At 46.7% G+C, this 23,420-nt stretch overlaps 1 protein-coding gene across 5 annotated transcripts in view; it reads right to left on the minus strand.

Moving 5' to 3' along the window:
* The window catches only part of LOC135554375 (RNA binding protein fox-1 homolog 3-like), a 460,460-nt gene that overhangs the window by 12,648 nt on the left and 424,392 nt on the right, over positions 1-23,420 (minus strand). For 4 of the 5 annotated variants that reach the window (XM_064986655.1, XM_064986653.1, XM_064986657.1 and 1 more), the window contains 8 exons: positions 20,746-20,799; positions 18,536-18,628; positions 17,668-17,728; positions 17,498-17,551; positions 11,648-11,780; positions 9,864-9,903; positions 2,457-2,515; positions 419-497 (listed from right to left, as the gene is read on the minus strand). In XM_064986655.1, coding sequence (XP_064842727.1) covers positions 419-497; positions 2,457-2,515; positions 9,864-9,903; positions 11,648-11,780; positions 17,498-17,551; positions 17,668-17,728; positions 18,536-18,628; positions 20,746-20,799 — 573 coding nt within the window. The remainder of the gene's footprint in view (positions 1-418; positions 498-2,456; positions 2,516-9,863; positions 9,904-11,647; positions 11,781-17,497; positions 17,552-17,667; positions 17,729-18,535; positions 18,629-20,745; positions 20,800-23,420) is intronic. The other variant, XM_064986656.1, reaches the window with a different exon arrangement.

The following is a 23,420-nucleotide window of genomic DNA, read 5'->3' on the forward strand; positions in this document are numbered from 1 at the left end:
GAATAATGGAACAACTCATTTGTATTTGAATAGTGGCAGGAATAGAATGATTATACTAGTGTTGAAGATGCACATGTGTTTGGATTGAATTAGTTGTCGTGACCATTCCCATTTTAGCAGTAAAAAGCCTGAATCAAATTAATATTGTATGTATGAGGTGAGCTTGTGTGACAAAACATGAAACAAATCCATTTCACTGAATTCACAATGACCACATGCTAGGGAATTCTGCTGCACTCCACTAGGTTGTGCTAAAAAGCATGACAAGAGGAAATAAAGCCCACTGACTTTGCTCAGTTCAATGGTCTTTATCTCTGAGTGCTCCTGGAGCGACAGAGTACTGCGGCTGGTGGCCTCTGCTCTGTGTTAGTGTGGCTAGCCAACAACAGGGTGCAGAGGAAAGCGAGAGCAGACTTACCATGGTCCCCACACTGTATGTAGCGGCAGGGCCGATTGTGTGGTGGTAGGGGTCTGCTGTTGCATAGACTCTGCCATAGCTGCAATGGAAAAGGCCAGGAGATTAGGGTCATTGACATAGAGTATACTTTCAATGCTTGTTTGATACTTGGCCCTAAAGTCAACACTTTCAAGTCTCTAAAACAATTATTTCCCTCTCTCTACCCCCTGGTTTAGAAAATGATACAAGGCTGAGTAGAAAAGGAGTTCAAAGGTGGTTGGATCATTCTCTGTGAATACACATTGTCCTTTTCACTGTCACCTCAATTAGTTGGCAGTGATGGGTACTGAGGGGTGAGAGAAAGAGAGACAGAGAGAAAGAGAGAAAGAAAGAGAAAGATAGAGGTGCTGGAGGGCTTGGGCCCAGTCTGTGTACGCTCTCACCCTGCTGTTGTTTACCCAAGCTGAACAGTGGGCTCACACCACTGTCTTTTCATTGTTGCTGGTTTGGAACTAATCCTTCCAATTTCCTTCTGAGACAGGACAAGATGTGTGCCTTATATATTTATTTACTCGACTTCACATATTCCTTTATTTACTTTTTTTCTTCAATGCTAGCTTGCAAATGAGGGTCTGTACGGAGCAGATAAGGCACTCCAAGCCAAGCACTGAGGGCACCAAATCAACCAGGAATAAAAACCAAGAGGAGAGAGGGAGAAATGTCATTTTCCTTAAGGAGACAAGACATCCAGCCTACAAGGCTAGAGCGGGGCGAGGAGGACATTGACTTATATAAGATCTAAATATGGTGTGTCCCATTGGAGTCCAACACCCAAGGTCAGTGAGGTCAGGGGGAAGGAGCTGGATGAGAAGGCTCCAGGGGGGAGGATGGGCTGTACCATGACATGGTCAGGGGTGGTCTCTGTGATACTCTTATCTACTGTGAGCACCAAACCCCAGAGGCTCACTAAGGCTAATCTACAAAATGGGCTCTCACCAGAGTGGCATTGCTAACCACCTCGAGGTCAAACGTCCCCTCAGAACGTACGTCACGCGGCTTCACTACGCTGATTGGCCCCTGGCAGGGCCTCGGTAATACACATCAGGCCTGTGGGCACAAGCATTTTGAAAAATGAATTTATGGGGATTTTACAAGCCTCTTATGATCCCTGTGACCTCCTTTCATGATTGGCTGATTGCTCCACTGGTAAGTCTCATAAGGTATTGCTGAGACAAACCCCTATTGATCCAATGGGCATGACCGCTTATTCAAAAAGAAACAAACAGACAAGGGAAGCAAAACAAAGCAAAACAAACAACTCGGGCGAATTACATTAAATCTCAGGAGGAAAATATAGGCAAGAGAAACAGGAATTAAATCCCTCCCAGAGGAAAAAGCTGCTGTCCAATTTCTGCTCCCTCCGAGCACGGCTGCTCATAATTCGCAGTGCGGCGAGGCCAGATAAATCTTACATTATCGATATGATCTTCAGGTTCTCAGGCAGGGTGTACGTTATCACAAGTGACATGCTCAATCCCTCCCAGATTAGATTCCCAAAGCAGCCCACATCCAGCCTGACTTTGAAGGCCCAAATGAATCAGCCACGCCTCCTCAAACGGAGCACACCTGAACCCGAATGACATCGGTCAGAAGTGATAGAGTCCCTGCCCATCCATCCATCCCTCTCTCCCTCTCTCCCTTCCTCGCGCAGACCGCAGGCCATTCATAAATACAGTTGATATGCCCTCTCGCCCGTCAAAGGCAGAGAGGCATGGGATTGATCATCTTGTCGAACAAGGTTACTTTTTTGTGTGCTTTAGCCTGAGGCCATAGTGGATCTCCTAATGGACAGTTCAATCTGAGGTGGGGTCACAACTCCAGAGTGAGTTTATCTTCACCCGTCTATGTGGGAGATACGTTGGAGAGTGGGGGAAAGGTTGAAGTCACCTGTCAGACCTTGGCACAACTTCTAATTGAATCCATCACAATATCAATGGTCTTCCATTTGTTCAAGTAATATTATGTGTTTTATGTTATGCAGCAGGTGGAATGTACTCACCTGTCACTGTAGGCAGCAGTGGTGGTGGGCTGGGCGTATCGGTACGCAGCGTAGCCCCCCTGTTGGAAACTCAGACAGTTACACAACCACCCACAACACCATGTATATTACCATATTCTCAAACAAGTAATAGCACGCATTTACTAAAAGATCCAACATCGGGTTTGAAACATTTTCCATTGTTGGGAACATTTCAAAACTGTATATTCTATTCCTTTTTCAAGTATTCATATGAAATCATTCAAAAAGTCTAATTTCTTTAAATGGAAGAGTATGTACTGAGGCAAGGCAAGGTGCAAGACGCCCAGAACGCAGCCAGAGGGAGCTGTTCAATATTTGGTAGCTGAGGCAGCGGAGAATGAATGATCCCCTGTGAGATTGGGAGGAGAGCCATGCGCTCCCTGTGGCACAGTGCGTGACAGTAGGTGCACAACAACGTCCACATGAGAAAGAACAGAACAGTGGTGTGTTAACGCTCCCCAAATTCATCACGCATTCAGAATGGGGAAGCAGCAACGGCCTGCTGCATTACTGAAGAGACCATTTTTTCTTTACATGTACTGTGTTGCACAGGAGCAAACCAAGACGTCCAGCACCTTCAGAAACTATTCACACCCTTTGACTTTTTCCACATGCTGATGTGTTACAGCCTGAATTTCAAATGGATTGAATTGAGATGCTGTGAGATGCTGGCCTACAAACAATACCCCGTGATGTCAAAGTGGAAGTTAGAAATGTTTACAATTGAATAAAAAATGAAAGTCTGAAATGCCTTGAGTCAATAAGAATGCAACCCCATTGTTAATGCAACCCCATTGTTAATGCAACCCCATTGTTAATGCAACCCCATTGTTAATGCAACCCCACTGTTAATGCAACACCATTGTTAATGCAACCCCATTGTTAATGCAACCCCATTGTTAAAGCAACCACATTGTTAATGCAACCCCATTGTTAATGCAACCCCATTGTTAATGTAACCCCATTGTTAAAGCAACCCCATTGTTAATGTAACCCCATTGTTAATGCAACCCCATTGTTAATGCAACCCCATTGTTAATGCAACCCCATTGTTAAAGCAACCCCATTGTTAATGTAACCCCATTGTTAATGCAACCCCATTGTTAATGCAACCCCATTGTTAATGCAACCCCATTGTTAATGCAACCCCATTGTTAATGTAACCCCATTGTTAAAGCAACCCCATTGTTAATGTAACCCCATTGTTAATGCAACCCCATTGTTAATGCAACCCCATTGTTAATGCAACCCCATTGTTAAAGCAACCCCATTGTTAATGTAACCCCATTGTTAATGCAACCCCATTGTTAAAGCAACCCCATTGTTAATGCAACCCCATTGTTAATGCAACCCCATTGTTAATGCAACCCCATTGTTAAAGCAACCCCATTGTTAATGCAACCCCATTGTTAATGCAACCCCATTGTTAATGCAACCCCATTGTTAAAGCAACCCCATTGTTAATGCAACCCCATTGTTAATGCAACCCCATTGTTAATGTAACCCCATTGTTAATGCAACCCCATTGTTAATGCAACCCCATTGTTAATGCAACCCCATTGTTAATGCAACCCCATTGTTAATGCAACCCCATTGTTAATGCAACCCCATTGTTAATGCAACCCCATTGTTAAAGCCTAAATACGTTCAGGAGGAAAAAGGTGCATGGACTTACTCTGTGTGCAATAATAGTGTTTGACTACCTCATCTCTGTACCCCACACATATAATCATCTGTAAATTCCCTCAGTTAAGTAGTGAATATCAAACACAGATTTAACCACAAAGACCAGGGAGGTTTTCCAATGCCTTGCAAAGAAGGGCACCTATTGGTAGATTGGTAAAAATATAAAAGCAGGTATTAAATAACCCTTTGAGCATGGTGAAGTTATTAATTACACTATGGATGGTGTATCAACACACCCAGTCACTACAAAGATACAGGCGTCCTTCAGAACTCAGTTACCGGAGAGGAAAGTAGCCTCTCAGGGATTTCACCACGATGCCAACAGTTTTGAGTTTATTGGCTGTGACAGGAGAAAACTGCAGATAGATCAACACCATTGTAGTTAATCCATAATACTAACCTAATTGACAGAGTGAAAAGAAGGACATCTGTACAGAATAAAAAATATTCCAAAATATGTATCCTGTTTGCAATAAGGCACTAAAGTAAAAACAATTTAAAGTAAAGAAATTAACTTTATGTCCTGAATTCAAAGCGTTAAGTTTCAGGCAAATCCAAAACAACACATCACTGAGTACCTCTCCTCATATTTTCAAGCATTGTGGTGGCTGCATCATGTTATGGGCATGCTTGTTTTAAATATAAAAATAAACGGAATTGAGCTAAGTACAGGCAAAATTCTTGAGGAAAACCTGCTTCAGTCTGCTTTCCAACAGACACTGGCAGACAAATTCACCTTTCAGCAGGACAATAACCTAAAAGTTGCTTACCAAGATGACTTTGAATGTTCCTGAGTGGCCCAGATACAGTTTTGACTTAAATCAGCTTGAAAATATATGGCAAGACTTGAAAATGGCTGTCTATCAATGGTCAACAACCAACTTGACAGATCTTGAATCATGTTAAAAGTAATTATGTGCAAATATTGTACAATCCAGATGTGCAAAGCTCTTAGAGACCCAGAAAGACCAAAGATGATTCCAACATGTGTGAATACTTATGTAAATAGATATTTCTATAATTAATTTTCAATAAATTAGCAAACACTTCTAAAAACATGTTTTCACTTTGTCATTATGGGAAAAAAATATATATATTTAATCCATTTTGAATTCAGGCTGTAACACAACAAAATATGGAATAAGTCAAGGGGTTTGAATACTTTCTTTCTTTTTTAGTGTTTGGGAAGTCAGGACCTGTGTATTAATTTGCCTGAGTGGGAGAAGGAATTAAAAACTTCATTGGGGAGAGCAGTCATTACTCCAACTGAAAAATGAAGCTGTTCACCTACTATTTTTCCATTAGCACCAATGGAGCATTGGCCCATCTCCATCCTATATCCTACGGTGGGTATATAGGTGGTAGTGCTGAGAGTGCTTTTTGAGGTCGGTTCGGTTTCAGTTTGATTATTAAAAAATAATCACAGTTTTCCATGACGATTTTTTTTTTTTTACATTAAATGCACTATTTATTGTGTGGGTTGAATGGTGTAACAACACAGAATGGAAAACAATGAATAAAAGTCCCATGATGGTAGTAACTGCTTACCACTTATTCATGTTTTATTCAGATGACTTTACTTTTTATAATATATTTTAGTTGTTGTGTATATTACATTTGTTTTATTTTATATCTTTTCTATTTCTCTATTGAGCTGCTGTCTGACAAAATCACTGTTTAAATAGTTGTTCAAAGTAAACAAGGCATACTTTTACGACGGCTGAATACTAAATATCAATCACTTAGATCATATATTTTCAGGTAGAGATACCTCCCGAAGCAACTCCTCTCTCTCCTCGATCGCACGTCTTCTGTCTCTTCTAGTCCCTCTCAGTGTACCCACACAAACTGGACAAGTAGGTGGTTAATTACCCACGTCTTCTGTCTCTTCTAGTCCCTCTCAGTGTACCCACACAAACCGGACAAGTAGGTGGTTAATTACCCACGTCTTCTGTCTCTTCTAGTCCCTCTCAGTGCACCCACACAAACCGGACAAGTAGGTGGTTAATTACCCACGTCTTCTGTCTCTTCTAGTCCCTCTCAGTGTACCCACACAAACCGGACAAGTAGGTGGTTAATTACCCACGTCTTCTGTCTCTTCTAGTCCCTCTCAGTGTACCCACACAAACTGGACAAGTAGGTGGTTAATTACCCACGTCTTCTGTCTCTTCTAGTCCCTCTCAGTGCACCCACACAAACCGGACAAGTAGGTGGTTAATTACCCACGTCTTCTGTCTCTTCTAGTCCCTCTCAGTGTACCCACACAAACTGGACAAGTAGGTGGTTAATTACCCACGTCTTCTGTCTCTTCTAGTCCCTCTCAGTGCACCCACACAAACCGGACAAGTAGGTGGTTAATTACCCACGTCTTCTGTCTCTTCTAGTCCCTCTCAGTGTACCCACACAAACCGGACAAGTAGGTGATTAATTACCCACGTCTTCTGTCTCTTCTAGTCCCTCTCAGTGCACCCACACAAACCGGACAAGTAGGTGGTTAATTACCCACGTCTTCTGTCTCTTCTAGTCCCTCTCAGTGCACCCACACAAACTGGACAAGTAGGTGGTTAATTACCCACGTCTTTTGTCTCTTCTAGTCCCTCTCAGTGCACCCACACAAACCGGACAAGTAGGTGGTTAATTACCCATGTTTACTGTCTCTTCTAGTCCCTCTCAGTGCACCCACACAGACCGGACAAGTAGGTGGTTAATTACCCATGTTTACTGTCTCTTCTAGTCCCTCTCAGTGCACCCACACAAACCGGACAAGTAGGTGGTTAATTACCCACGTCTTCTGTCTCTTCTAGTCCCTCTCAGTGCACCCACACAAACCGGACAAGTAGGTGGTTAATTACCCACGTCTTCTGTCTCTTCTAGTCCCTCTCAGTGCACCCACACAGACCGGACAAGTAGGTGGTTAATTACCCACGTCTCTTCTGTCTCTTCTAGTACCCCTCTCAGTGTGCACCCACACAAACTGGACAAGTAGGTGGTTAATTACCCACGTCTTCTGTCTCTTCTAGTCCCTCTCAGTGCACCCACACAAACTGGACAAGTAGGTGGTTAATTACCCATGTCTTCTGTCTCTTCTAGTCCCTCTCAGTGCACCCACACAAACCGGACAAGTAGGTGGTTAATTACCCACGTCTTCTGTCTCTTCTAGTCCCTCTCAGTGCACCCACACAAACCGGACAAGTAGGTGGTTAATACGTCTTCTGTCTCTTCCCTCTCAGTGCACCCACACAGACCGGACAAGTAGGTGGTTAATTACCCACGTTTTCTGTCTCTTCTAGTCCCTCTCAGTGCACCCACACAAACCGGACAAGTAGGTGGTTAATTACCCACGTCTTCTGTCTCTTCTAGTCCCTCTCAGTGCACCCACACAAACCGGACAAGTAGGTGGTTAATTACCCACGTCTTCTGTCTCTTCTAGTCCCTCTCAGTGCACCCACACAAACCGGACAAGTAGGTGGTTAATTACCCACGTCTTCTGTCTCTTCTAGTCCCTCTCAGTGCACCCACACAGACCGGACAAGTAGGTGATTAATTACCCACGTCTTCTGTCTCTTCTAGTCCCTCTCAGTGCACCCACACAGACCGGACAAGTAGGTGGCTAATTACCGCGTTTTCTGCTCTAAACTATGTAGAATATTGGCCTGTTGGAAACTACAACTCCCTCCTACGCCGCACAGTTCGGGCTTGATCTGATTAATTTATAGAGAAACTGCGCAAAGTGTGCATTGAGCTCACAGAAATATAAAGGGGGAAAAATAACCAACATTTCAGTTAATCGCTCAGCACTAATAGGAGGCTGGTAATAATACATGTTTTCTATTAGTCCAAAGGCGAGCTACACTACCGTGGAGATGGAACGTCTAAGGACTGTGGCCAGGGCTCTTTGGGGAATCAGGTCAGAGGGCAGATGGGCCAGGCGCTGTATTTGAGTCATCCTCCCTGCCCATGGAGGCAGGAAGTCATGGCTAAGGCCAGGCAGAGGAGTTCCTGTGGGATGGCCATGCCCTGGGACAGTGCTGCTGATTACAGCAACAAAACCCAACAACACACAGCCACAATAAATCACTTGCACACATGTCAAATCCTGCCCACAACAGTGCATCACATTTGTTATTGTGTCTCGCCCCAGTGTGTGTGCACGAACATGAATACATCCATTCCTAATATACTCCCTGTGAAGCAGGGTCTCATGTTGTGGTATCATCCTGGATGATCTTTTTAATGGCAAGTGCTTCAGGACTGTTGAAATGAATGGAATTTGACTAGGTCATGACAGTGACAGACATGGCTACTGTCTTCTGAATGATAGTGGAGGACAGAGAGGCTTGTGGGACTTGCTGTTGTTGTCACTCCAGCAGTCTGAAGCCGTTCAGTGTCCGTGCAGTGGCCACTGCCAAAACTAATGGCAGTAAAGCACAGGGGGAAAGGCTGACGGTTTGAGCGATGGGGCGAGATACCCCAGGACTGGTCAGAGGGCACTGAGACCCAGGGCTTAGCTGGAGGTGAGGAGAGGAGGGAGGGAGGCCAAACGCCCAGGGCCGACAGGACCGCATTAAGCCACTTTTCCTCTACACTGTTCCCTCCGCTGGTGTCGCTAACAGCCACTCACAAACAGTGCTACGACATGGGGCTTTGTTTGAGCCATATATCATTGTGGAGTCCAGCACCTTTGTTCCCAGACACCGGCCCTTCGCTCGTATGCAGACAGGGTTAAAGTAAGAGGCAATCAGCAGCACTGTTGTCTGTGCCTGCTGTCATTTCCCCTATTGCAGAGGACAGAGAGGAACAAAAAAACCTACAGATTCAAACGGCAAATAACCCCCCCCAAACGCTTGGACTGCTGTCAAACTGGGGCAGCCTGGTCATTTCAGCATTATCTCCACAGCATCCTGCTTTTCTCTGTGAAGGGCAGCGTGCACTGGGGCCGGCCTGACGCTGTGTGTGCTGTGGCCCCTCCCTGCATGAACAGCCCCAGAGGGAAGCTTAATCCCTTTATCTTCCTCCGCTCCTCTTATCTCTCACACTGTGATGGCTTGGAGGCACACAGGCCCACTAAGGCCCCACACAACACAGGCCCACTAAGGCCCCATGCTGTCCCACTAAGGCTCCACACAGGCCCCCTGGGCCAGACAGAGAGAGAGGTTTGTCCCCACCCAAACAAGAAACTAACACACACACACACGCACGCACGCACGCACGCACACACACACACACACACACACACACACACACACACACACACACACACACACACACACACACACACACACACACACACACACACACACACACACACACACACACACACACACACACACACACACACACACACACACACACACACAGGTACAGATAAAGGGCGGAAACAAGCCACCTCCAAAAGCCATTTAAAGGGGAGAGACGACCGACTTGACACGGGACACTGAGCTCGGATCTGTCTGTATGCCAAAGTCTGACATCATAAGAGAGAGAGGGAGAGGAGGGAGGAGCTGAGGGGGTTTTACATTTTGTTGTCGGGTTTCTTGGCACGGCAGAGAGATGCCTAATCGACGCGGGCTTGGCAGAGAGGCAGGGGGAACGCTGGGGGCTGCAGAGATGGTGTTTTAGTCTCCAGGGCTGGTTGCTTTTGTCTGCTTTACTTCTGTTTCATCTGAGCACGCAGAGAGAGAAAGAGACAACGGTACTTACATAGATTTCTGCTCCATAGAAGCCATCCTGGTACACCACTCTGTGAAATGAGAGAGCAATGGTGGAGAGGCCTTAGTTCATCTGGGTTCTGTGCGGTTTTATATGCAGACAGATTGGATCAGCACACTGATGTTTAGAACCTAGCCTATTTCCAATGAGAGCAAGTCAAGCAGACATCTGCATGGCGGAAAACGAGAGTGATGGAAGTGGCTCTGCACGTCTACAGGGTCAGCTCTTACCGGCTGCTGCACAACACAAATAATGAATGACACATTAAGGGGGGAAATGCAGCCATTTCACAACTCCCATGAAATGTTCTGCTCTCGAAAAAATAAATAAATTGTATTTCCTGTCACTGCAGTGTTGTCAGGAGGCTACGGTGGAGGGAGGGAGGTACTGGAGGAAGAGAAAGGGAAGGAGGGATGAAAAGAGGGAGCTCAGCAGGGAAGGAGCATGGTCACATGATGCTAACATATAAATCACTGGGAAGTCAGGAGAAGAGGTGGGGAGAGGAGGTGGGGAGAAGAAAGGAGAAGCAAGGAGTTGGGGAGAGGAGAGGAGGTGGGGAGAGGAGAGGAGAGGAGGTGGGGAGAGGCGGTGGAGAGAGGAGAGGAGGTGAGGGGAGGAGGGGAGAGGAGGTGGGGAGAGGAGAGGAGGTGGGGAGAGGAGGTGGAGAGAGGAGAGGAGGTGAGGAGAGGAGGGGAGAGGAGGGGGGAGAGGAGAGGAGGTGGGGAGAGGAGGTGGAGAGAGGAGAGGAGGTGAGGAGAGGAGGGGAGAGGAGGTGGGGAGAAGAAAGGAGAAGCAAGGAGTTGGGGAGAGGAGTGGGTGGGTGTTGTAGGGGAACCAGAGTCCAAGGACCTGTCTTCATCACTGGAGCCCTCCCCTCTCCTCTCCTCTCCTCTCCTCCCCTCTACTCTCCTCCCCTCTCCTCCCCTCTCCTCTCCTCCCCTCTCCTCTCATCCCCCTCCCCTCTCCTCCCCTCCCCTCCCCTCCCCTCCCCTCTACTCTCCTCTCCTCCCCTCTACTCTCCTCTACTCTCCTCCCCCCCTCTCCTCCCCTCTCCTCCCCTCTACTCTCCTCCCCTCTCCTCTCCTCTCCTCCCCTCCCCTCTACTCTCCTCCCCTCTACTCTCCACTCATCGCCACAGACAGGCCCGGATCTAATCACAGATAGCCAGGCAGCCAGGCTAGGACTACGGTTAGCTAGACCTCTCCTCTCCCCTACACTCCCATTGCCACCCAGACACCTAGACACCCAGGCAGGCAGCCAGTCAGCCAGGCAGGCAGGCAGTGTGCAAATATAAGAGAGGAGTGTGAGGCTGAATGCTTCACATCAACCAGGAGATCATCACGGTCCAGTGAGACCTGCCCAGTAACATGCTATCTATGCTTTCTATAGCTCCCTATGGCTTTGATATTCATCCTTTGGAACACACATATACATGTACACGCACACACACACACGCACACACGCACGCACACGCGCACGCACACGCGCACACACACACACACACACACACACACACACACACACACACACACACACACACACACACACACACACACACACACACACACACACACACACACACACACACACACACACACACACACACACACACAGATAGACATACATACACATGCTGCACTCAAGCACAATTGCACACAAAGGAAATAACACAATTGTTTGCAAATGCAGCACCCAAACATTTGAGAGTAAAACTGTTCTAATGGTTGATTGTTGATGTTGTCAGTATAGTGTACTACAGGTCCACAGATACTCACGCTCCATATGCTGGAATAGGTGGTGGTGCAGGTGCTGTGCGGAAGGTGTTGTACACAGCCCGCCCCCGGCCTCGCAAGTGGGCGCCCCTATAGGCCACCGTAGCCCCTGTGGCCGGGTAAGGGAAACCTGTTACTGTGGACAAACACATAGGAAGGAGGACTTTAGAGAGATGGAATATTGGCATTGCTTACCTTACTGACAGAACGAACACATTATATAAAGACATGTGGCAGTGGTTTCTCCTATGACAGAATACATTAGGGAAAGACAAGGAAACATTAGATGTAATCTCTTCTGGGTGTGCCTCATCGAGCACTCTCCCCTTCCCCAACCCACTGCTTTGTGCCGTACTCAGCAAGGATCCACATTTGCTGTACGCATCCTTCCTGATGCCGCCTGCCACCGCCTCCCTCGCCACCCAGGGCTTGCCTTGAAACACAGCCTGGTAATGGATGCAATCCAACCAGTTCCACACTGTGGCTTCCACCTGGTTGATGCAACAGTATGCTAGCTGAGGGGGAAGGTTGTTGTAGGTAGGTAAGGGGCAGTGTTGTGTGGTGCTGTAGTCCAGACAGAGACAGGCGAGAGACATGCTGGATGTGCAGGTCCTGGGGGAGCACGGAGCAGATGGGCTGGATGGCGAGTCCCAAACATCCGGCTGACCCCATCCCACACCCCATCTGTGACTCCTCCCAGCCCCACGCTTGTCCTCCATCAGCGCTTAACAGCCAATGGTGATGGGTGGGGGGTGTTGGGGGGGAGGTGCCAAGGTCAGCATCATAAGTTCCATGGTTACAGATTAGAGGACAAGCCTCAGGGCTGGGCGATCCCCAGATCTCTCCTTAACCTTCAATCAGTCCAGTCGCTGTCTGATTATGAACTGCAGCCCTGCATACAAACACATTTCTCTCTCTCTCTCTCTCTCTCTCTCTCTCTCTCTCTCTCTCTCTCTCTCTCTCTCTCCCCTCTCTCTCTCTCTCAACACTCTCTCTCTCTCTCTCTCTCTCTCTCTCTCTCTCTCTCTCCCCTCTCTCTCTCTCCCCTCTCTCTCTCTCTCTCTCTCTCTCTCTCTCTCTCTCTCTCTCTCTCTCTCTCTCCCTCTCTCTCTCTCTCTCTCACTCTCTCTCTCTCTCTCTCTCTCTCTCTCTCTCTCTCTCTCTCTCTCTCTCTCTCTCTCTCTCTCCCTCTCTCTCTCTCTCCCCTCTCTCTCTCTCTCCCCTCTCTCTCCCCTCTCTCTCTCTCTCCCCTCTCTCTCTCTCTCTCTCTCTCTCTCTCTCTCTCTCTCTCTCTCTCTCTCTCTCTCTCTCTCTCTCTCTCTCCCTCTCTCTCTCTCTCTCTCTCTCTCTCTCTCTCTCTCTCTCTCTCTCTCTCTCTCTCTCCTCTCTCTCTCTCTCTCTCCCCTCTCTCTCTCTCTCTCTCTCTCTCTCTCTCTCTCTCTCTCTCTGTCTATTAACCTGGTCCTGCGTTAAAGGCTCCTCCTGCTCTCGCCCTAGTCTCCCCCTCTCCTCTCCTCCTCCGCTCCATCACAACACTGCTACCCCATCACGTCTATTATTCTTCATCCTCCTCATCTCCCCTGGACTGATTCATTCATTACCGTGACATGTTTTGGGTGAATTCATCACAGGCCTCCAGTCTGCAGTGAGGCTGGGGTGTACATGTGTAGGAAAAGGAGGAGGGGTGGGGGGTATATAGGGAGGAGCAGGAGATCAGACATACAACACATTCATAACACTATCAAATTATCTTCCAATGGACTCACAGGAGCAAAACTAGACACAGTGGAATCAAACCTAGTGATTTTACAGTAAGTCTGCAATGGAGTTATATGATACCTCGTATAGAAGCACTCCTATGCGCTGGTGTAGGATTTCGCCTGGAGGACAATGACCATTACGGCTGGCTGTATGTAGTGTAATGTAGTGTTAACTCTGCAGGTGGATGGGATTGGGAAGCTTCCTAATGAACGGTACACACCAGCAACCCTGCTGACAGGGAGACAGATTAGTGGTGCTTTTAAAAACACGAACAGCCAGGTTTAATGTCTGACGCCACTAACATCTCCCTCCATTAGGGGCTCCACACATATTCAACGCCTGCATCTCATTTGGGCGGGAAACGCCCCTGTTTCCTCCAAAGCAGCCGGGGCACTTTGTTTGCTGCCGACGCAGCAGCAATAGACTGGTAAGAATCACAAGGTGGTCCTTTCGCTTTGGTGATTTATAATGCTGACCTTGACATTTAAATGAGTCTCTTTTGGGGAGTCTGACATATAGGCTCAGCAGCTAAAGGGCAAAAACAATCCTCTTTCATATTTCAGGGGTGTTTTTTTTCTCCCTTGTACAAATCGCCAGCATTTTTGGGGCTCCAAATCTTCTATTTCCTTCTTTTAGGTGGTGGGGGGTGGGTGGGGGGGGTTTATTCAATCTGCGTGCTATGATATATGTGAATGTAAACTCATAATGAGTTGGCGATAGGCTACACTGCTTCAATAATAACCCATAAATCAAAAGCTGTTGTCACACTTTGGTAAACCCATGAAAAGCAACAACAGCTACAGTGGCGTATGGGAGCACAAACCTGGTCGAGCCACCAAAGTCAAACACCTTTCTGAGAGAGAGGATGGATGGCTGGGGGAAAACCGGAGTAATGTGCTGGAGGGCGACAGGGTCACACCGCACCTCATATGTCAAATGTGTCAAGTTGAGGGGAGCTCAATACCTTTACACAGCAGGCCATCCAGTCAGACCTAACCTCTCCTAATCCTGCTCTGTGCAAATGATGTGGTCAAAACCAGCCTTGTAAAAAAAACACCAACAATTTTCACAATGTTGATCTCTTTAATGCGTCCTGCTCAAATAAATCTGTGGAATGAGCACTTAATCTAAGCACTGGGGACCCAAAATAGCTTAATCTAATCAAGCCACAGGAGCTTAACTATCCCCTCAACATTTACATTTAAGTAATTTAGCAGACAATGAGAGGATCTGTCCAGATATATTAAGATGACAATTAGCCTTTCTATTCTGTCATTTACTCAGCTGGTGGCTTTCAGACGGTCCACACCAAACTTCACCTTTGGAAGTGAAAACATCAAGAGCTCTACTCATCTCCTTCTATCCCCTTAGGAATTAGTAGCAGAGAGAGAAGAAGTGTCTCTCTGGCTCGTACAGTGCTTGTTTGAAATGGATTCCCTGATTCGTGTAGGCAGGCAGAGCTGCTTGATGGCTGTCCATGGTCCTGCAATTGACACACCATGCTATAGAAAATACTAGGAAATAAACCATTGAAATACATCCTACCATCATTTATGGGTTGAGGTATTACATAATATTCATATTTTCATAGTAATATACATTTCTACCTGAAAATGTCTCTCTGTGAAAATATCCCCCATACTAGACAATGCTATCTGTCTCTGCCCTAACATCCCCCCACCCCCAGTCCATTTGAGTGGGAACCTAATGCGCCTGCTGTTCACAGGACCCCTCCACAGCCCCCTTACTGAGGGCTCCAGGGAAGGTTTGGGTTGCAGGGGAGAGGAGGCAGGAGGCAGCCGAGGACACGGGCCCGGGGGTACACACCGCAGGGCTGGCGCCGCCACTACCCCAGTCACCGCCATGCAGCCTCCCATCAGTAGGAGGAGCCAGTGTACCCTGCCAGAGGTTAAGAGCGGGGAGACTGCGTGAAGCTCTCATCCCTCATTCTCCTGAATGGGATTTGAGGACAATAAACCTGTAGCGCCAGGACGAATGGAGACGGAGTGCGCTGTCACCACGCCACGATTTATGGCTCCCAATTTCACTGATCTCCCGCACAGAAATGAGGACTGATAAACAGTGATTAATCACCATTACATCCCATTTCACTCCCAACCAAAGTATATTAAATATAGTCATGATTATTCAAGAATAACTCCATGGATGGAACCACTAAAATGTGTTTCTTCATTTGGGGTCATAACAAAATGTTCCAAAACATGGTCAGCTGTTTTTTAAAGGCTGACCTGTTGGCTCCTAGTTAGGTTTTTTGTTACAGAAATGTATCTCTTATTTATGTTTCCCATCTCCCCAGCTGGCAAGCATATGTTGTCGTTTAGGCTTGGCAAACTTTAGTGCCATGTCAAGACGTCTTAAAAATTAGCAGCCAATAAATCACCATCGCCCCCCGCTTCCCCCTGCCTGGAATGGTGGTCCACATTCCCTCTGATTTATTACATGATTTGGCCTAGTGTACTTGTATGTGTGTGTATCCGTGTGTGTGAGTGTTTGTGTGTGTGTGTTTTGTGTGTGTGTGTATCTGTGTGTTTGTATGTGCTGCATAGGTCAGAATATGTCTGTATAGGAATGTGAGAATCTATGAAAAAATGTGTTGAGAATATATTTAAACACAATATTAATTTGTATGTGATCTGCATGATATTGAATGCATCTGAGGATTTCATGAGGAGTGTGTTTGTGTGTATATTGGGAAAGGGATGGTTGTGTGTGTGTGGGGGGGGTGTAATTGTCAAAGGAAGATGGCGTTGGAACTGGGGGAGCGGTGGGAGGAGGGTGAGGGGGTTGAGGAGGAGGGTGAGGGGGTCTGGAGATGAAATAAAAATGATAGATGACTGCTTTCTGTCATGGACAGTTATTTAGAGGTTCGCCGTAAAGCTGTCCGGGGAATGAACAGATTTTAGTCTAATGAGCAGAAAGGAAAGCCGTTAAAGTGGCGCGATGTGCTCAGCACTTCTTCCAAATGAAATAGTACCATTTCCCCCTCATTAAAATGCAAAGGGTTCATATAACATACAGCAATAAATGTGGCATGTAGAGGGAGAGAGATAGGGAAAACCCCACTGAGCTTGTCTCATCCCTCCATTACCCTGACCATGAGGAATACCAGCCTTCGACAGGGAAGGTGCCAACAATATCGCTCACTCAATCTCCCTTATTCGGTTAGCTCTGTAAAAGTCAATCTGGCGCACTTGGCAAATCCATCCACGGCAGCAGCCTCCCCAATCTGATAACAGTTGCTGGGGCGGCTTGGTCTTAAAATATTTTTTTACGGCTTTACAGTGCACACCCCACAAACAATTGCTCAGGCTGCCTCCACTCTCTCTGTGAGGCTTGGATCATCCACTTCTTATCTGGCCCACAATTCTATTCCAGATCCACTTTGATCTACAGAGAATTGTGTGTTAGAAGCAGGTTGAGACTGAGCCAGATTCTAATAACACCAGTGGGTAGATGTCAATTGGGTCTGTGTGATAGAAATACTGCTAGAGTGTAGTAGAGTTAGATTGGTGCTAGACTAGAGGAGTGTAGTAGAGTTAGATTGGTGCTAGACTAGAGTGTTGTAGAGTTAGATTGGTGCTAGACTAGAGGAGTGTTGTAGAGTTAGATTGGTGCTAGATTAGAGGAGTGTAGTAGAGTTAGATTGGTGCTAGACTAGAGGAGTGTAGTAGAGTTAGATTGGTGCTAGACTAGAGGAGTGTAGTAGAGTTAGAGTGGTGCTAGACTAGAGGAGTGTAGTAGAGTTAGAGTGGTGCTAGACTAGAGGAGTGTAGTAGAGTTAGATTGGTGCTAGACTAGAGGAGTGTAGTAGAGTTAGATTGGTGCTAGACTAGAGGAGTGTAGTAGAGTTAGAGTGGTGCTAGACTAGAGGAGTGTAGTAGAGTTAGAGTGGTGCTAGACTAGAGGAGTGTAGTAGAGTTAGAGTGGTGCTAGACTAGAGGAGTGTAGTAGAGTTAGAGTGGTGCTAGACGAGAGGAGTGTAGTAGAGTTAGATTGGTGCTGGACGAGAGGAGTGTAGTAGTGTTAGAGTGGTGCTAGACGAGAGGAGTGTAGTAGAGAAGGATCTCCTACCAGCATACAGTTCAGGACCATAGACAGCTCCCACTACAGGGTTCAGCTTCCAGCCTATGGAAGGAGAGAGAGAGAGAGAGAGGGAGAGAGAGAAGCCCAAACTGGTAAATATTGTCATTCATGTACAGTATCTGAACAAAGTTGTAGCTTAGACAAGAGGCAGATCTTACCATTTGTGTACGGATTGGCAACTTTTTTGTTTGTCATCACTCTTGCTGTTGCATTATTCACCTGTTCCCCCAAAAAACAAAATGGTGCCACAGTTATAACATACCCTTCCAAAAGGCAAACCAAATGACTGGCAGAGAAATACCACACAAATTCAGTAAAATGTGTCAGAATTATGCAAATTACCATAGAGGTTCACAAGACTGGAGAGGTTAAAATAGCCAGAGGAGACAATGGCCTTGAATGTACATGAATACAATACATGAATGTATTCCTCATTTACATTTTGTTTTAAGATGATTCAATTACTGTAGCAAGTGGGAAGGCATGCACCAATTACCTACGGATATGATAGAGAAAAAGCCAAAAGCAACACAGGTAATTGGTTGGATAAATAAATGAATTCAAAAGAAAAACAAAAAGACAGACCCCTTAGATTTCCTCCATATTGACCCGATGGGAATGACTGAATAGGGGCCTTCATTTACAGTAAACAAGACCAAATGAAAAAAAAAATGGAAAAAATGGTCAAGACCACATGTCAACAGGGTGTGTTGGTAGGTAGTAGACAGGTCTTCTTTATCCAGACGTGACAGTGAGGTCCTTATGGGATGATGAGAGCATGCATTCCCTCTCCAGTCATAATGATGAACAATTTGCACGTCCATCTTGACATGCATGGATTCCTGGTTCCACTGAGTGCTTCCGACACATACAATTATGCATTATGCATGCACGCACACACACACACACACGGCGGGCATATGCTTATGTGCAGGTCTCTTGTGGGACAAAGGTGAGAGCAGGGGCATGGGAGAGGTCAGCAGGCAGGAGGCAGAAGAAGAAGAAACAGGAAATAAGGAAAAGCACCTCTATTTTGCGTCCCTCTACGATTGTACCGTTTAGTTTCTCCCGCGCACGGTCGGCATCTGTGCTCGTTTCAAAAGTTACAAACCCAAAGCCCTAAGAGAGAGCCACGTGTGTCACCAGGCCAGTAAGACAGACAGGGACAGGAAGGTAGACAGGGTAGGTAAAATATAGGGTAGGAGGGGGATTAGAGAGGAGGAAGGAGGGAAGGGGAAGGAGAGAAGGAAAGGGAGAGAAGAAGGAGAGGACTAGGTGAGCAGCAGGAAGTAGAGATGTATATAAGCGGTGTTATTAATTGTGTGGTTGTTAGTGAGACGTCAGGAACAACAAAGAGAGACCCAAGGAGAGATAAGGATGACAGCCTCACACACACGAACAAACCTGCCTGTTTTACCCAATTAAACACCACAAACCACCTCTGGAGAATGTCTCTGAGCATCGCAGGCATTACACTCTGTTACGCAACATTATAGTCTAATCATTATTGTGAAGACTTCAACAGGAGCCTTATGAAAAACAACCCCCAAAACCCATTGGAATGAGATGAAGTTGAGCACGGAAGGAATATTCATAAATTCTTCAAGCAATTTAGTTTAATTCCATCATCAACCATTTCTAATCCATTACAATAGCCAAAGTATGCACTGTAGCAATTAAATTAAGCCATATGTTGTCTCTTTTTCTTAGACAGATTGTATTAGCTGTGTCTAAAATGTGATGGGGCATTTCCCATACTATCAAGGTATTGGTTGGTAATAATAATAATATCACCAACAACATATGTACATTAATAAATCACATGCTACCTCTAAGGAGGTGGAGGGGGAAAAAAACTTGATTTACAATGGGGATGTCGCCTTTAAACTCACACCAAAATACCCTCCTGCCCATCCCCCATCTTCCACCCCCACGTGCCCCCTCCCCTGAGGGCTTTGTCACCAGCTTGAGTTATGGGGACTGGGAGACTGGGCCTGAGATCCATCAGCAGCCTTCAGATATGCTGGCCCAACAAGTCCCAGTCCTTTGGTTTCTATATATACATATAGAGGGATGGGAGGGAGAGGGAGCCACGGCCAGGCTGATAATTGCTTGAAGATATATAATACATGTGAGAGATGGAGAGCATTGTGATCTTGTATGCATACACAGGATCTCCGAGCTCCAATTCCTGGCATAAATAACACGGTAGCTGTCCTTGGGGAGAGGGAGATAAAGATATAAATTCAAAAGGAATTGAGGGCAAAATTAATCCTTTGGACATTTTGCCCGACAATGGTTGGCCCCTCTATCTTTTTTTATCATGCACAAATAATTAGCTTACACGGAGGGAGAGTGGAGCCACCATTTTTCAAAGGAGACAAACATATTGAATGCAAATTGCCAAAGCTTCATAGAAAATAGATTGTTTATTAATGGCCTGCTAGGTTCATTATATAGCGCGCAGGGTGCAGGAGAGAGGCATCATGGGTAATGGCTTTGTAGGGCACAAACAATAAATGCTTGTTACAGCAGAGGAGGCAGCTTTATCCGGTGCTCAATCTTGACTGGCTGTGGGGGCTGAGTTGGAGCAGAGTATAGGTTCCTAGATGGAGGCTGGCTGCATACCTTATACAGACCCCAAACTACCAGGTAAGAGTGGGAATCGATCCCATTCATGGTTGAACACCCAGCTAGAGGAGGCTGTCTAATTTATGAATGCTCTGGAGCTTGGCACAGACGATTACATAAACAGTGGATGACCAGCACTGTGCTGTTTACACCAGAGGATGTTATATAGAACATGGTATAGAGCTACTGTACATGTATAGACACTGAGTCGGTTTTGGGGGTGATGGTTCTATATTTGCTAGAGCACTTGATATTTGATCTGGGTTTACTATTAGTCTCTAAACTAGAGGTCTGTATTCCTGGTCCAGAGAGCTACAGTACTGGAAGTGCATTTTGAAACAGCTCAATAACAGATTGATTGATTGATTGATTGATTGATTGATTGATTGACAGGGGTAATGATTCCCCAACTGGAGCACAAAGCTCGAACAACAACCAAAGAGGCAGCAGAGAGAGGAGTTCATGTCTGAACGCAGTTCTCCAGCTCTCCAGGACCAGGCTTAGAGAGCAGTAGTCTGAGCCGATGTACACATGACACTAATGCCATCATTACTAAACAGAAGAAGTACATGGTAATGAAGCAGCTGGGGTTCTAGTTCACTTACCTTGGATCCTCGCTCATTAAAGATAATCTCCACATCTAGAATCTTTCCAAATTGCTGTGGCGAGAAAGGAGACAAGAGAGGAGAGATTAAGTTATGAAAAGAGTAAGAAAACGGTTATTGTTGCCATGCCAAAATATTACAATTGTTTTGCAATGATATCAAATATATATTGTGATCTTATCAAATTATCTTTCTTTAATGCAAAATACTGTTTTATCTGTGTTATTTCTATGTCATGAAATCAATGATGTAAAAAACTGTTAAAACAAACATTGTAAACACAGTAGAGTAACAGAAGATGTTTCAACATATAGCAAGGTGGTTGTTTGTAAGGTTTGTGTTGTGATGTGAAGCAGATCCTGAGGAAAACTCCTTTCCTCAAATCCATGAACCGATAGAGAGAGATAACTGATAGAGACAGAGATATAACAGAGAGATAACTGATAGAGAGAGAGAGAAAACCGATTGAGAGAGAGAGAGAGAGAGAGAGAGAGAGAGAGAGAGAGAGCGAGAGAGAGAGAGAGAGAGAGAGAGAGAGAGAGAGAGAGGGAGAGAGTTAACTAGGCTTTGACATAAAGAGAGACAGACCATCAGGCTTCTGCCTGCCCAACAAACAGGTGGCTGAGCTGTCTCTCTATCTACACAGGTACCTGCCATTTTCTCTCTCTTTCTCCTCCTCTCTTTTTCTCACTCTTTGTTGATGTGAGTGTGTGTTGTTTTCCCAGTGAACAGGACTCGAGGGATGGTCCCAAGGGGTTAACGTGCTCAAGCCTTTTAACAGGCTCCACTTCGGATCATTAGAAAACAGAGGAATGAAAGCCAATCGTAAGTTCCCCCTAATGAGTGGAGTGAGAGCCACTTTTAATTGCTGTCTACAATGGCCGTATTATTTCATTAAAAGTAATTACCCTGTCAAGCGGTCCGCATCGCCTTCATTTGGGCACAACAGGGAAGAAATAGGCCTTCCATGTGGTTGGCGCTCAATGGGAATGGATGGATTTGACTGAGCCACTAATAGGGGTTAGGAAGAACCAGCTATTATCTGCCTGCTCCGGCCATAGGAGAGTGATGAGCGTGATGAGGGGAGTGGGTCTGGTGGAGGAGCTGGGTTTATGGGCTGGTAAAACACATATGACATCCTTCATCCCCCGGGGTCAAGTGCTGACCCCCACAATGCCTGAGAAAAAAAGTTGTAGTTATTTATGACCTTCCCAACAGGCAACGCCAGGGGCGGCCCGGCCCAGGCCACAAACTCAAGTACATCTTGTTCATCTGGGATTTCAATTCTACATAGTTCCCCTCTCCACATCTGCCTCGTATGGTGCTCAGCTCTATTGATTCCAATTGTAGCACTCTACCGTACCCGGCTCCATCACACACAGGGGCATTTTACATCCCAGTGTGATGCCCCTCTTCGCATGAGATGACAATGCTTCCCCATGCAATGTGCAGATGCTAATTGTTTTAACCAAGAGTAATGGGCTTGTGGTGTCGATTAATTAGTTTCTGGGGAAGTCATCTTAGTGGATTCCCACATGGCACTGGGGATCTCAGCCGTTCCCACACTCTCCTCCCTCCTTACAGCCCTCTCCTCCCTTCCTACAGCCCTCTCCTCCCTCCCTACAGCCCTCTCCTCCCTCCCTACAGCCCTCTCCTCCCTCCCTACAGCCCTCTCCTCCCTCCCTACAGCCCTCTCCTCCCTCCCTACAGCCCTCTCCTCCCTCCCTACAGCCCTCTCCTCCCTCCCTACAGCCCTCTCCTCCCTCCCTACAGCCCTCTCCTCCCTCCCTACAGCCCTCTCCTCCCTCCTTACAGCCCTCTCCTCCCTCCCTACAGCCCTCTCCGCCCCAGCTCAGCCCTCTCCTCCCCTCCCTACAGCCCTCTCCTCCCTCCCTACAGCCCTCTCCTCCCTCCCTACAGCCCTCTCCTCCCTCCCTACAGCCCTCTCCTCCCTCCCTACAGCCCTCTCCGCCCCAGCTCAGCCCTCTCCTCCCTCCCTACAGCCCTCTCCTCCCTCCCTACAGCCCTCTCCTCCCTCCCTACAGCCCTCTCCTCCCTCCCTACAGCCCTCTCCTCCCTCCCTACAGCCCTCTCCTCCCTCCCTACAGCCCTCTCCTCCCTCCCTACAGCCCTCTCCTCCCTCCCTACAGCCCTCTCCGCCCCAGCTCAGCCCCAGCCCAGCGCAAACAGCTGCATCAGCACCAAAGCCAATAAACAATGGCATCAATTGGAGGGGTCTCAGGAGACAGAGACTGAGCTGGGGGACTGACGACACCTCCTTCCTTCCTCACCCCCAGATCAGCCATAGTAAACTATCAACATATCAATAAGAAAAAGCATCAGTTGGGGAAAAATCATAGGCGCTATTTAATATTCCTACCTCGAGAACGCTTATTTATGAGGCCTCGCTCATTCGCTCCACTTCCTATCTGAGATGCAAATGCATTTCTACACTGTGATCAACTGGAATGCAGAGCTACCAACCACAGATAGGGCACCGTATGTATCCCTGCTTCTGCTACGCTAAAACACCTGAATGCTGTGAGGAGGCTAGCTATCATTAGCATAATACAGCATGGTGTAGTAGTGTAGAGTGCTGCTACTGTCTGAGAGTAGCAGAGTAGTGGCTGGTGAGATAGACTGGGGATCAGTGTGAAAGCATGGGGGCCAGAGGT

The sequence above is a fragment of the Oncorhynchus masou genome, chromosome 14, assembly GCF_036934945.1.
Source record: "Oncorhynchus masou masou isolate Uvic2021 chromosome 14, UVic_Omas_1.1, whole genome shotgun sequence".
Taxonomy (NCBI): Eukaryota; Metazoa; Chordata; class Actinopteri; order Salmoniformes; family Salmonidae; genus Oncorhynchus; species Oncorhynchus masou.